The sequence below is a fragment of the Trachypithecus francoisi genome, unplaced genomic scaffold, assembly GCF_009764315.1.
Source record: "Trachypithecus francoisi isolate TF-2019V2 unplaced genomic scaffold, Tfra_2.0 Lachesis_group16, whole genome shotgun sequence".
In the NCBI taxonomy this organism is placed as follows: Eukaryota; Metazoa; Chordata; class Mammalia; order Primates; family Cercopithecidae; genus Trachypithecus; species Trachypithecus francoisi.
This window is the reverse complement of record NW_022681461.1, coordinates 24,942,717-24,957,767: the sequence shown is the minus strand read 5'-3', so window position 1 is coordinate 24,957,767 and position 15,051 is coordinate 24,942,717. Positions and strand designations below refer to the sequence as shown.

General features: G+C 38.1%; 1 protein-coding gene across 1 annotated transcript in view; it reads left to right on the top strand.

The window, feature by feature from the left end:
- Window positions 1–15,051, top strand: part of TMC1 (transmembrane channel like 1) — a 184,468-nt gene that overhangs the window by 129,402 nt on the left and 40,015 nt on the right. Inside the window, 4 exon segments of the mRNA XM_033238696.1 lie at window positions 1,115–1,259; window positions 2,023–2,217; window positions 4,832–5,011; window positions 5,127–5,288. Coding sequence (XP_033094587.1) covers window positions 1,115–1,259; window positions 2,023–2,217; window positions 4,832–5,011; window positions 5,127–5,288 — 682 coding nt within the window.

The following is a 15,051-nucleotide window of genomic DNA, read 5'->3' as shown; positions in this document are numbered from 1 at the left end:
TGGAAGGGAAAAAAGGAAGTGGAGTAAATAGGACATAGATCTCTAACCACTAAAATAAACCTGTGAGTAAATGCATTTTAAGCTCTCCAAGCAAATATATATATATATATATACACACACATACACACACATACACACACATATGTAATCACTGATTTAAAAATATATAGAATCACACATATATATACATATAAAACCACTTGGCATTAAGGTTGTATAAAAATGTTGATTTTTGTTCAAGAATTTTAGAGTAGATGGAAATTTAATGTACTCAATGTAATCTCTATTTGGGGGGAGATTCTAGAGGGAATTAAAATTTGCATAGGAGTTTATTCGCCTGATTTAGTCCATCCAGAGGCTTCAGACGGTCTGGGAGCCAATTAAAGTTGTGTGGAGCAATGTAAAAGTCAGTACATGTGTTTCTTTTCCCCTGGGGAGGGACTCAATAATTTTCATCATATTCTTAAAGAAATTCTTATCTTACCAACTGTTAAGAACTAGTGATCTCAGTTTAACAAAACACATAAAAATATGTTTTAGTATACATGTTGAATTATTCAAATCTTCAGTGCTTAGTACTTTATTAATCTTGAAGTCCTAGAAAGTGAATAATTTGGCCGGGCATGGTGGCTCACGCCTGTAATCCCAGCACTTTGGGAGGCCAAGGCGGGCGGATTACGAGGTCAGGAGATTGAGACCATCTTGGCTAACACGGTGAAACCCCGTCTCTACTAAAAAATACAAAAAACTAGCCAGGCGTGGTGTGCGTGTAGTCCCAGCTACTCGGGAGGCTGAGGCAGGAGAATGGTGTGAACCCGGGAGGTGGAGCTTACAGTGAGCCAAGATTGCACAACTGCACTCCAGCCTAGGCGACAGAGTGAGACTGCATCTCAAAAAAAAAAAAAAAAAAAAAAGAAAGTGAATGATTTAAACACTTGAACAAAAATAAAATTTAAAAAGAAATGATTTTCTGGTCATTAGAACAAACTTGTTATAAAATATATGTCTTTTTGCTATTGCCTCTCCACTTCAACACTCATGATCATGTTTTGTTGCTCTCTATTCCCCCATCTCATTTTTTCTGGCTGCTGGGTTAAACTTCTTGTTTTTACAGAATGACTAAAAACATTGGTGATGATGGAGGTGGAGATGACAACACTTTCAATTTCAGCTGGAAGGTCTTTACTAGCTGGGACTACCTGATCGGCAATCCTGAGACGGCAGACAACAAATTTAATTCTATCACAATGAACTTTAAGGTAGATGTACCAACTTCAAAAGCCTGCTATTTGTATTTCTAAGAGTAAAATTGGAGGCGTTCCATCTGGTCCAGCTAGTGCAGTATCTTGACAATTTACATGAAAGATTAACTCATGATTTCTGCCTACCAGGATCTTGCCATGGTTCTGATTATAACTGGAAAATCTTCCATGACCCACAACAGCACTATTATCCCTTAAAGACTTCTCTTCTCTAAATCTGGTAATAAAATGATGTTACTGGATTGAAACAAGACCCATAAGTAATAGAATAAGATATTTTAAAAACTAGAACAGTGTTCACTAATTATTTACAGGAATAAGCATAATATTTAAATGACCCTAAAACATTATTTTGTAGTATTTTTTTTAAAAATTCACTGGAGGGCAACTTGCTTGGGTCCCCTTCCATGCTGTCGAAGCTTTGTTCTTTTGCACTTCGCAATAAATCTTGCTGCTGCTCACTCTTTGGGAAAAAAAAAAAAAATCACTGAAATGAAGATTTTTAGAATGAAGACTACCCTAATATCAGATCAATCACAGTTTGTTTGCAAGAATTCTTCCTTCTGTCTCTTACTTACCATCATTTGTTGGCAGTATTCACCTGGTTTGTAGAATCTCAAGTTTAGTTTACATTGTCATTCCTCACATTCTGATGATTGTAAAAATAACTTTTGAGGTGTTGATACTTTTAAAATGTAGCTAAGATATTCTATTTTGGGTTTTTGTTTGTTTGTTTGTTTGTTTGTTTGCATGGATACAGGAAGCTATCACAGAAGAAAAAGCAGCCCAAGTAGAAGAAAACGTCCACTTGATCAGATTCCTGAGGTTTCTGGCTAACTTCTTCGTGTTTCTAACACTTGGAGGGAGTGGATACCTCATCTTTTGGGCTGTGAAGCGATCCCAGGAATTTGCACAGCAAGATCCTGACACCCTTGGGTGGTGGGAAAAAAATGAAGTTCGTCTCTGCATGCTTTTTATGTGCTTAGAACCTGACATTTGTTTCTTTTGTGGGTTATGCTTCTTTGAGGGAACATTTAAAAAGGCCGCACTTTACCTTTCACCTATCCTGCCCTTAGAGTTAACCAACCCTGTTGCTCATTTCCATTCTATTCTAGTCTTATTTCTAAATCTGGACTGTCTGTTTTTCATTTTGTGACATGATGGAAAGTTAGAGTCAGAAAAGATATTAAAAAACACATAGGCCAATCATTTTGTTTTACAGATGGGAATGATGAATCTCAAGAGATTGCATTATATGTTTATGGTCACAGAGTTAGGAGAAGAGTCAGGGTGAGAACCTAGGAGTCTTGACTTCGAGTCCAAGGTTCTTGTTGCTTTCTCTGCAAATCCTTCATCTGTCATTAGAAGATCAAATTGTTGCCTGAATTTTTTGAAGCAGCCATGATAAAACCACTGATTCCTATGTTGAATCTTCCTGGAAACACTCAGATTGCTTCTCCACCTTTGGGCATATCTGGGCTTCCCTCTGTTTTCATTAGAAGCCTAACTGCAATATCTCCATCTCCATTTCCTCCTGCCCTGTACCTTACTTCCTCTTCCTCTAAATGCTATTCGAATGAAGAAGGTCAGCTCTTTTCCAGGAATTAAACGTTATGACCACAATTTACCTTTAGAGTATCTGCCCATTTAGTGGATCAGAGAAAGGAGGTTAGACATAGATCATTTAGAATCAGAAAATCATTGGTCATGAATTGTTGCTAGAGTCTGTTCCCGTTCATAAAATGTTTGTGTGCATGATGTGACGTCATTTTGAGCTTGGGCATTTTCAAAGTATGTGCAGATTTAGGCTGTGGGAAGTGTAGACTTCCCACACTGAAACTTTTGCAGAACAGTATAGATCAAAAGAATTAAAATATGTCTTCATAAGCACAGAATTTTCTAAAAAATCTTGGACAGCAAATGATATAATCTACTTACAGAAAAAGATTCCAAATAACATTCTAAGTATTTCAGAAGTGGTACCAATAGAGATGGGACTAGATATTTTAAAGACTTTCATATACAGTCATGTCATAAAAACTTGTAAAATATAAGTCATTTAGTAGAGGGATTTTATTTATTTAAAATGAAAAATGGAGGAACACCTCAAAGCATTTACTAAGTTTGCTTTCAAAATGGTCTCATAATTGTACTAGTACATGGAGGCAACATTATCATGCAGCTTTGGTCCATTATTTATATTGGTTATCTTTTTGTGCAAATAAACCATACTAAAGGATGGGTAGTTGATTATCAATAAAATAACTATTCTTTGTGAGAACCTCTTTAACATCTATTTTAGGGATCCTCTGAGTCCTAGGGGCCAATGAAGGTAATAATGGAGATTCGTGATTAACTTTACAAATTTGATGAAACCAAATTTAAATTTGCCTTGTATAAGCTTGCACAGGATCTGCCAAATTTTCTTTACATTAGTCTAAAATTATAGCATGCTGATTTTGTATTATGGCATGCTGAGATTTGGATCCTGTTGGTCATACTTATATAATATTTTAATAAAAATGACAAAAATCTCATAGCAATTGTTTTCTAAATATTATTATAATTATTCACACCATGAAGTCCACAGGAGAATATAGGAAATGTTTAGTGGTGATAGTTTGATTCAGGTATTTGGGAAAGGAGATAGTCACCAGAGTTACCTAAAATCGGTATTTCCGCATTAGAAAATTAATACGTGTTTTGGATTCTTTTTTATTGACTTCCTTTAGCCAAATAATATCATCATAAGGTTGCCAAACATCCAGGAAATAAGAAGCACATGTTTCCTACTTTTCATGTTTCTATTCCGTCTTCTCCCTCTCTCCCTCCTCTTCCCACCCCTGCATTATTCTCTTGTCTTTGAAATTATAGTCCCTTATTTCACTTTTGAAAGTTTTCTGCATTGGCTTCCATAACATTATGTCAAGTGTTCTCCATTTGTTTCTCTGAGTGTCTTCTGTTTCCTTTAATAAAACTCATTTTCTTTTGGCCTTAAAAGTTTACATTTGTCAAAATTCAATATTTAGGCGTAGGTCCATCTCAGGGAATTCATCCATTCTAACTGATTAAACTAGCCCATATGCTGATGATTGTCACATTAGAATTTTCAGTTTGAACCTCTTCCTCAAGCTGATCATTTTCCATTTCTTTTGGAAATCTTGTTGTGAAGTGCGTCACCATATCAGAATCAGTTACCACATAAAACAACAATATGTGTTCTCTGTGTAGAGACTGATGTAAATTGCCGCATTCACTATACCAGGAAACAGACTGTTACTACTGGCACGTACACACACTCAGTCACATGCCTATCCTGAGAATGTGAGTTGAATATTGTCCTTGTCATTTTATTGAGATCAAATTCTAAACATGCTTAAAATAATCATTTTTGGTTTAAAAAAGATCAAAGAAGCCTTGTATAAGCTTGCACAGGATCTGCCAAATTTTCTTTACATTAGTCTAAAATTATAGCATGCAGATTTTGTATTATCTTCCAAAATTCTGGCAAAAAGCAATAATAACTTTAAACACCATTAACTTAGTTTCTCCCTTGTGCCTCCTTGTAGATGAACATGGTTATGTCCCTCCTAGGGATGTTCTGTCCAACATTGTTTGACTTATTTGCTGAATTAGAAGACTACCATCCTCTCATCGCTTTGAAATGGCTACTGGGACGCATTTTTGCTCTTCTTTTAGGCAATTTGTATGTATTTATTCTTGCATTAATGGATGAGATTAACAACAAGGTGAGCCTTGTGTCTGGATTGTCCTTGCCATAAGAGTGTTGTTCAATTCCTAGTCTCACGTTTGCCAAAAATGCCTTTGAAATCTCTATTGTCTTCATTTTCGTTTGCTTTCTAGATTGAAGAGGAGAAGCTAGTAAAGGCCAATATTACCCTTTGGGAAGCCAATATGATCAAGGCCTACAATGCTTCATTCTCTGAAAATAGCACTGGACCACCCTTTTTTGTTCACCCTGCAGATGTACCTCGAGGACCTTGCTGGGAAACAATGGTGGGACAGGTAATGCCCCCAAAAGAAGTGTATGGCAATTAGTAGATTAAAAAAAGAGAGTCAATATCTCTTCCATAAGACTGTCTTTTAAAAAATTGCTTATTGGTAAAAATAGTTAAGATTTGTTGAATGTTGGCTGTGTGCTGGCTCTGAATTTCATGTATATTATCTCACGCTTTTGCAAATCTATCCTTTGAGGTAAATACTATTTGTATGCCCCCTTTACAGTTGTATATAAAGGAAGGACAGTTGAAAATGGTGCAAAGAGATGTTTACTATCTGTGTTATACTAAAGCACTCGATTTAGATAAAGGCCAAAGCAAATATTTAAATGAAACTCTATTTAGTGTTACTTGTTTGCTGTAAAACAAAACAAAACAAACAAACAAAAACAGAGTCTTGGGGGTGGCCAAGACAGCAGAATAGAAGCAGCTAAAGTGCTTGGCTCTCATGGAGAGGAATAGAAGGGGTGAGTAAATATAGCACCTTCAACTGAAACATCCAGGTACATGCATTGGATCTAATCAAGGAAACAACTTGACCCACGGAGAGCAGAGAAAAGCAAGGCAGGGTGACACCCCACCTGGTAGTGACATGAAGCCAAGGGATCGTCCTCTGCCCAGGGAAGTTGTGAGTGAATGCATGACCTTGGGAACCCATGCTACTCCCATGGATCTTTGGAACCTTGTGTCAGGAGATCCCGTCAGGAACCCACTCCACCTGGGCCTTCAGTCTGACACACAGAGCTAATGTGGGGTCTCAGCAGAGCAGCCACTTAAACGCATGCAGAGACCCGGGAGCTTTAGATACCTGGGCTTTTCCTTTTCGGGCTTCCTGTCAAAAGTAGCTACACCTCCGGCAAAACAAGAGGTTAGAACCCCCCAACCACACCCCTTAGAAAAGGGGCTGAATCCAGTGACAGTCTGCAGGCCCCACTTCACAGCACCTCACAGAATGAAACCCACTGGCTTACAACTCCAGCCAGTCACTGGTAGAAGTGTTACACCTCCCTGAGACAGAGCTCCTGGGGGAAGGTGTGGGCCGTCATCTTTGCTGTTTGGTTGACTTGGCCATTCCATCCTTCAGGCTTCAGAGACTCCAAGCCAACCAGGGGCTGAAGCAGACCCTGAGCACAGCATAGCTGCTCTATGAAAACGTGGCCAGACTGCTTTTTCAAGTGGGTCTCTGATCCCATTCCTCCTCACTGGGTAGGACCTCCTAACTGGGGTCTCCAATCACCTCCTACAGGTGTGTTTGGGCCAGCAACGGGTCTGTACATTTCTGGGATGGAGCTCCCAGAGGGAGGGGTGGGCTACCATCTTTGCTGTTTCATAGCCTTCATTGTTGCTACCTCCAGATAATAAAACATCTGAAGTGACTAGGGACTGATGTGGGGTCCCAATATACTGCAGCAGCCCTATGAAAAAGTGACCAGACTTTTACATGGGTGTCCATTCCCATATCTCCTCACCAGACAGATCCTCCAGGCCTCCAGCTATACTCTGCCAGAGTTATTGATCAAGTAGCAGCTTTCTAACTCCCTGGGCAGGATCCCCAGGGGCAACTGAAAGCCTCTCTGCCATTACCTCTGCAAGGCAGAGGCAGTAGAACTGTTAGAACCCTTGGACTAACAAAAGAACAAAGACCCTAAGTGCCTCATCCATACCTCCAACAAGCTGCAGTTGACTCCAGGAGGAAAGGCCAGTTTGTCTCTCACAGGTCCTACCTACCGCCACCTTCTGATTGTCACCAGACAGGGAACCCCGAGCTTGGACCTACAACATAGACTATCCATCCTGGGCTAATTGCAAGGAGTAATTGCTGACCTACATCTCAATGGGGTGTAGCCCCCAGGAGACAAACAAAAGACCTTTGGCCATAACCATGCTAAGGTATCTTCTTCTGCTGCCGCCAAGTTGGAGAAGAAACGTAACACTGAGATTGCCCCAGAGCTGAAGGGGCAGTCCAGGAGTGCCGAGTCATAATCTATAGCCAGCTCTCAATAGGGAAAGAAATCTACACTTTCAGAGCATTGAGAGGAAACATGCCTACAACAGTGAGGAAACAGGGAGCCACAAAACCAAACAAGAGGCTACCAACTGACCAATATGCCTAAGTGCCACCTACTGGATCACATTCCCCAAAGCTTCAACACCAAAAATACCTCACTAACATACCTCCCTCTGAAACCAAAGACAAGTTGTCAGTTTCAAATAAAGACCTGCGTAAAGTCTGGCCCTATGAAAACTTCCAGGAAAGATGTCTATTGACTGTATTCAATCTACATTGCAGTCAAAGGAACACCTACACACAGAGATGAGAAAGAACCAATGCAAGAACTCTGGTAACTCAAATGACCAGAGTGTTGTATGTCCTCCAAACAACCACACCAGTTCTCCAACAAGAGTTCTTAACGAGTCTGAGCTAGCTGATATGACAGAAATAGAACTCTGACTATGGAGAGGAATGAAGATCATTGAGATTCAGAAGAATGGCAAAACCCAATCCAAGGAAACTAAGAATCACAATAACACAATACTGGAGCTTAAAGACAAAGTAGCTGGTATAAAAAAAAGAAACTAATAGGTCTCATAAGGCTGAATAAAACAATACCAGAATTTCACAATGTAATCACAAGTATTAACAGTAGAATAAACCAAGCTAAGGAAAGAATCTTAGAACTTGAAGACTGACTCTTTGAAATAAGACAGTCAGATAAAATAAAGGAAAAAGAATAAAATGGGAAGAACAAAACCTGCAAGAAGTATGGGATTATGTAAAGGCCAAATCTATGAATCATTGGCATCCCTGAAAGGGAGGGGGAGAAAGCAAACAACCTGGAAAACATATTTCAGGATATTGTCCATGAAAACTTCCCCAACCTTGCTAGAGAGGCAAATTTGCTACCAGTCCTTGCTAACAGTCAAATTTAGGAAATACAGAGAATTCCTGCAAGATTCTATGCAAGAAGATCATCCCCAAAACACATACTTGTCTGGTTTTTTCAGGTCAAAATGAAAAAACGTTACAGGCAGCCAGAGAGAAAGGGTAGGTCACCTACAAAGAGAACTCCATTAGGCTAACAACAGATGTCTGAGCTGAAACCCTACAAGTCAGAAGTGATCAGGGGCCTATATTCAACATTCTTAAAGAAAAAAAACCTTCAACGAAGAATTTCATATCCAGCCAAATTAAGCTTCCTAAGCAAAGGAGAAATAAGATACTTTTTGGGCAAGCAAATGTTGAGGGAGTTTGTTACTACCAGACCTGCCTTACAAGACATCTTGAAAGGAGCACTAAATAGAGTAAGGAAAGACTACTACCAGCTAATACAAAAGCACACTTAATTACACAGACCAGTGACACTGTAAAGCAACCATACAAACAAGCCAGCATAATAATCAGTGAACAACACAATGACAAGATTAAATCTACACATATCAATACTAATCTTGAATATAAATGGGCTAAATGCTCCATTTAAAAGGCACAGAGTGGCAAGCTGGATAAAAAAGCAAGACACAATTGTATGCTCTCTTCAAGAGACCCATCTCATGCTTAATAACACCCATATGCTAAAAATAAAGGGATGGAAGAAAATCTGCCAACTAAGAGAAAACAGAAAAAAACAGGGGTTACTTTCCCAATTTCAAGAAAACCCTCAAAAAACAAAAAACAAAACACACACACACAACAAAAACAGACTTCAAACCAACAAAGTTCAAAAAAGGCAAAGAAGGGCATTACATAATGGTAAAGGGTTCAATGAAACAAGAAGACCTAACTATCCTAAATGTATATGCACTCAATACCAGAGTACCCAGATTCATAAAGCAAGTTCTTAGAGACCTACAAAGAGACATAGGCTACCACCACCCAGTAATAGCCCAGGCCCTGATGAATTCACAGCTGAATTCTACCAGATATACAAAGAAGAACTGGCAATATTCCTACTGAAGCTATTTCACAAAATTAAGGAGGAGGAGGAACTTCTCCCTAACTCACCCTATGAGGCCAGTATCATTCTGCTACCAAAACCTGGCAGAGACACAATGAAAAAAGAAATATTCAGGCCAATATCACGAGGACCATCAATTCAAAAATCTTTTCAACAAAATACTTGCAAACCAAATCCAGCAGCACATCAAATGGCTAATCTACCACAATCAGGTAGGCATCGTCCTTGGGATGGAAGGTTGGTTCAACATACGCAAAACAATAAATGTGATTCATCACATCAACAGAAATAGAGACAAAAACCACATGCTTATCTCCATAGATGCAGAAAAAGCTTTCAATAAAATTCAACACCCCTTCAAGTTAAAAACTCCCAATAAACTAGGTATTGAAGGAACATACCTCAAAATAATAAGAGCCATCTATGACAATCCATAGCCAAAATCATAATGAATGGACAAAGCTGAAAGCATTCCCCCTTGAAAACCAGCACAAGACAAGGATGCCCTCTCTCACCACTCCTATTCAACATAGTATTTGAAGTTCTGGCCAGGGCAACCAGGCAAGAGAAAGAAATGAAGGATATTAAAATAGGAAAAGAGGGAGTCAAATTATCTTTGTTTGCAGATGACATGATCCAATATCTAGGAAACCCCATTGCCTCAGCCCAAAAGCTTCTTAAGCTGATAAGCAACTTTATCAGTCTCAGGAAACAATATCAATGTGAAAAATTGCTAGCATTCCTATACACCAACAACAGGCAAGCAGAGAGCCAAATCATGCACAAACTCACATTCACAATTGCTACAAAGAGAATAAAATACTTAGGAATACAGCTAACAAGGGAAGTGAAGGACCTCTTCAAGGAGAACTATAAACCACTACTCAAGGAAATCAAAGAGGACACACACAAATGGGAAAACATTCCATGCTCATGGATAGGAAGAATCAATTTTGTTAAAATGGCCATACTGTCCAAAGTAATTTGTAGATTTTGTAGATTCAGTGCTATTCCCATTACACCAAGATTGAAATTCTTCACAGAATCAGGAAAGAACTATCTTAAAATTCATGTGGAACCAAAAAAGAGCTCATATAGCCAAGACAATCCAAAGAAAAAAGAATAAAGCTGGAGGAATCACTCTACTTGACTTCAAACTATACTACAGGGCCACAGTAATCAAAACAGCATGGTACTGGTACAAGAACAGACACATAGACCAATGGAACAGAATAGATAACTCAGAAATAAAACCACACACCTACAACAATCTGATCTTTGACAAACCTGACAAAAACAAGCAATGGGGAAAATATTCCCTATTTAATAAATGTTGCTGGGAGGACTAGCTAGCCATATGCAGAAAATTGAAACTAGACCCCTTCTTTACACCATATACAAAAATTAACTCAAGATAGGATTAAAGGCTTAAATGTAAAACCCAAAACTATAAAAATCCTAGAAGAAAATCTAGGCAATATCATTCAGGACATAGGCACAAGCAAAGATTTCATGACAAAAATGCCAAAAGCAATTGCAACAAAAGCGAAAATTAACAAATGGGATCTAACTAAACTAAAGAGCTCCAGTAAAGCAAAAGAAACTATCATCAGAGTGAACAGACAACCTACAGAATGGGAGAACATTTTTGCAATCAATCTATCTGACAAAGGTCTAATATCCAGAGTCTACAAGGAACTTAAACAAATTTACAAGAAAAAAACCTGAATCCCATTAAAAAGTGGGCAAAGAACATGAACAGACACTTCTCAAAAGAAGACATACATTCGGCAAACAAGCATATGAAATAAAGCTCCATATCACTGATCGTTAGATAAATGCAAATCAAAACCACAATGGGATACCATATCACACCAGTCAGAATGATTAGTAGTAAAAAGTGAAAAAATAATATGCTGGCAAGGTTGCAGAGAAAGAGGAATGTTTATACACTGTTAGTGGGAATGTAAATTAGTTCCACCATTGTGGAAAGCAGTATAACGATTCCTCAAAGAGCTAAAAGCAGATCATTCAACCCAGCCATTCCATTAGTGGGTATATACCCAGAGGACTATAAATCATAAAGACACAGGCATGCAAATGTTCTTTGCAGCACTATTCACAATAGCAAATACATGGAATCAACCTAAATGCCCATCAATGACAGATTGGATAGGAAAAATGTGGTATATATATACACCATGGAATACTATGCAGCCATAAAAAAGAATGAGATCACGTCTGTTGCAGAAAAATTGATCTATTATCCTTAGCAAACTCATGTAGGAAAACCAAATACTACATGTTCTCACTTATGTGGGAGCTAAATTATGATAACTCATGAATACAAAGAAGGAAAAAACAGACACTGGGGTCTACTTGAGGGTGGAGGGTGAGAGGAGGGAGAGGAGCAGAAAAGATAACTATTGGGTCCTGGGTTTAATATCTGGGTAATAAAATAATCTGTACAACAAACTCCCATGACACAAATTTACCTATGTAACAAAGCTTCACATGTACTACTAAACCTAAAAAAAAAGTTTTTTTTTAAATAGATTATTTGGGGAGTACACATTAAGAAATTTTAATAATGTCAATTTTTGTTAAATAATTTTCCCTTAAGAGAAATACAATACTATTTTAAATCATTTGTTTTCACGATGATTTTGTAAATAAGCCCAGCCCAAAACTAGCCATACTTTACCAGAGAAAAGAAATAATGTTTCATATGGCTTTCTATCCCTTAAGGGAAACCAAGACAAATAAAACCAAACAAAACTCAAGAAAAAAATCTACTTCTGATCTCTTATTTTTATACAAATCCAATTTATATTTTGAAAAGCTTTTATGATTTTATGTAGTTAGAATCGATATTCCTAATGTGTAGCCCATAAAGTGATTTTGGGGTTTCAAATTATCATTGAGAACAGCCTTTGTCATAAAGCTTCTGTATATTAGACAACAGTTCAGTTTAGTACTGAATGTAGTCTTTGTGAAATTATTTGAATAATTTTTTACTGCATTTTTTTGTAAGATAACATAAAAAATGAAAGACTGGCATTAGTTTTATAAAATTCATATAATTTAAACAAATATGTAAATCATATCTTCAGCCTCAATCAGATGCTCATCAAACTTAAGCCAATCAAGATTTCAGCTGTGAAAGAAAAAAATAAGGGAAGTGTGTATAATGTTAGACATATATCATTAATTACTGAGTACAAGAATTATGGTATAATTCGGAATTCTATTTTACTTTATTTGTTAAGCTTTCAGGAACTAGGTTTTTTAAAAACCTGTCTGTAGTGATTTTTCTTGCGTCATCATCTTTTCTTACTGCCATTTGTAGTTGGATTTCCCCCTTATCTTTCACCTTCCTTTCTCCATTGAAGCATTAAGCTCTAGTGGGAAAGTCTGCAGAAGTGGGCCAAGGGAAAAGGGGTTGTGATTCTGACTGAAATGGTGATTAGGCAGATGGAATCTCTGGGAACAAAAAGAACATATAGGACCTAACAAATCTGAGTGTGGTAAGGTCTGGCCTTTAAGAGATCAATATCGGTATCCATGCATCTAAAATTTCTATTCTTTAATTGCTTAAAAAATACGCCTACAAAAATAGTAAAGGCAGCTGCTTTGCATGTAATGTTAGATATGCACCCTAATTCATTGTTCTGTGAGAGTATTGCAGATGTTTCCTCTTCTCCTCCATGGATACCCTCTGCTTTGATTCTCTCTAAGGATGCTATGAGACTAAAAGCACTTATTGTTTTGAATATAGGATAATGTGATTGCTCCTTTACTTCTGCAGATTCCTAAGCAGTCATTCAGTTTCATCCCCACTGGATTTGATAGGTGGGCAGCAGAGCCATTCCTCTTTAAAGCTATATCCTGAGGTTTCCACTTTGGGGAAGGGGAGAAGGCAACAGCTGAAGATAACCACAACAATGGCTAATGTGCCAAGTATTTCCTCCTCAAATTTTTACATTTCACTCTGAGATATGTTATATTATTATTCCCATTTTATACATAAGAAGACTGAGACTTACGTAATTTGCTCAAGATCTCTGAGAAAGTCAATGACAGGAGCCTCAATTTAGCCTACATAGTCTGCTTACAGAGTTTGTGTCTTTGTTCATAGTGCTAAATTGTCCCCTAGTTAGCATCAGCACACAATCCACAAACTCCTGCCTGCAATGTCTATTTGGTAGTCCTTTATGATGTTCCTTGCCTATTGTTTTCCCTTCACCTATTAATAAATTATTCCTTTAGCTTTATTGATCAAAGCTGCATTTTAACTAATGTCATGTGTGCAAAGTTTTTAGGTGCAGAGTATGCGGTTTAGCAGGAGGCCTGTGTGGGGGCTGTGCTCCGCATCCTGACAAGCATACAAAGAACTAGGATGATATCCTTGAGATTGGCTGGGCTACCATTTTTTGGATTCCCTTTCTTTTAAAATATATTTTCCTATGGTATATGAATAAACATTTAATATTTTTAATACAATGTACAAGAGGAACCCACCCATGATAGTTAATGTGGGTTCTTTTCTATTTCCCTAAGTGTCAGCTGGTTTGAGAAATAAAGGGAAAGAGTATAAAAGACAGAAATTTTAAAGCTGGGTGTCTGGGAGAGACATCATATGTCGGCAGTTTCCATGATGCTCCCTGACCCATAAAACCAGCAAGATTTTATTAGCGATTTTCAGAAGGGGAGGGAGTGTATGAATAGGGTGTGGGTCACAGAGATCACATGCTTCACAAGGTAATAGAATATCACAAAGCAAATGGAGGCAGGGCGAGATCACAGGACCACAGGACTGGGCGAAATTAAAATTGCTAATGAAGTTTCAGGCATGCAATTTCATTGATAACATCTTATCAGGAGACAGGGTTTGAGAGCAGACAACTTGTCTGACCAAAATTTATTAGGTGGGAATTTCTTTGTCCTAATAAGCCTGGGAATAATACAGGAGACTGGGGCTTATTTCATCCCTTTGGCTTCGACCGTAAAAGACAGCCACCTCCTCAGGGGCCATTCATAGGCCTACCCTCAGTGGTGCATTCTTTTTCTCAGGGATGTTTCTTGCTGAGAAAAAGAATTCAGCGTTATTTCTCCTATTTGCTTTTGAAAGAAGAGAAATATGGCGCTGTTCTGCCTGGCTCACCGGCAGTCAGAGTCCAAGGCCATCTCCCTTGTTCCCTGAACATTGCTGTTATCCTGTGCCTTTTTCAAGGTGCCCAGATTTCATATTGTTCAAGCACACATGCTCTACAAACAATTTGTGCAGTTAACACAATCATCACAGGGTCCTGAGGTGACATACATCCTCCTCAGCTTATGAAGATGATGGGATTAAGAGATTAAAGTAGACAGGCATAAGAAATCACAAGGGTATTGACTGGGGAAGTGATAAGTGTCCACGAAATCTTTACAATTTATATTCAGAGATTGCAGTAAAGACAGGCATAAGAAATTATAAAAGTATTAATATGGGGAACTAATAAATGTCCATGAAATCTTCACAACTTATGTTCTTCTGCTATGGCTTCAGCCGGTCCCTCCATTCGGGGTCCCTGACTTCCTGCAACAAGAGTGTTTGAATCCCCTTCAGATATTTTATGTGAAAGTTAGGTCATTGCTTGGGAAAGAATAGAATTTCAACCTTTGGGATGAGGATGCTTAAGAGGATGTGGAAGACTTCCAAACCACTCTGAAATGTTTTCTTACCTGAGGAAGTCTTCTAGGCCTGGCAGTAGAAACCTAAAAATATTCCTCATAGCCTTCCTCTAATTGATGCTAGTTATTTGAATCTCA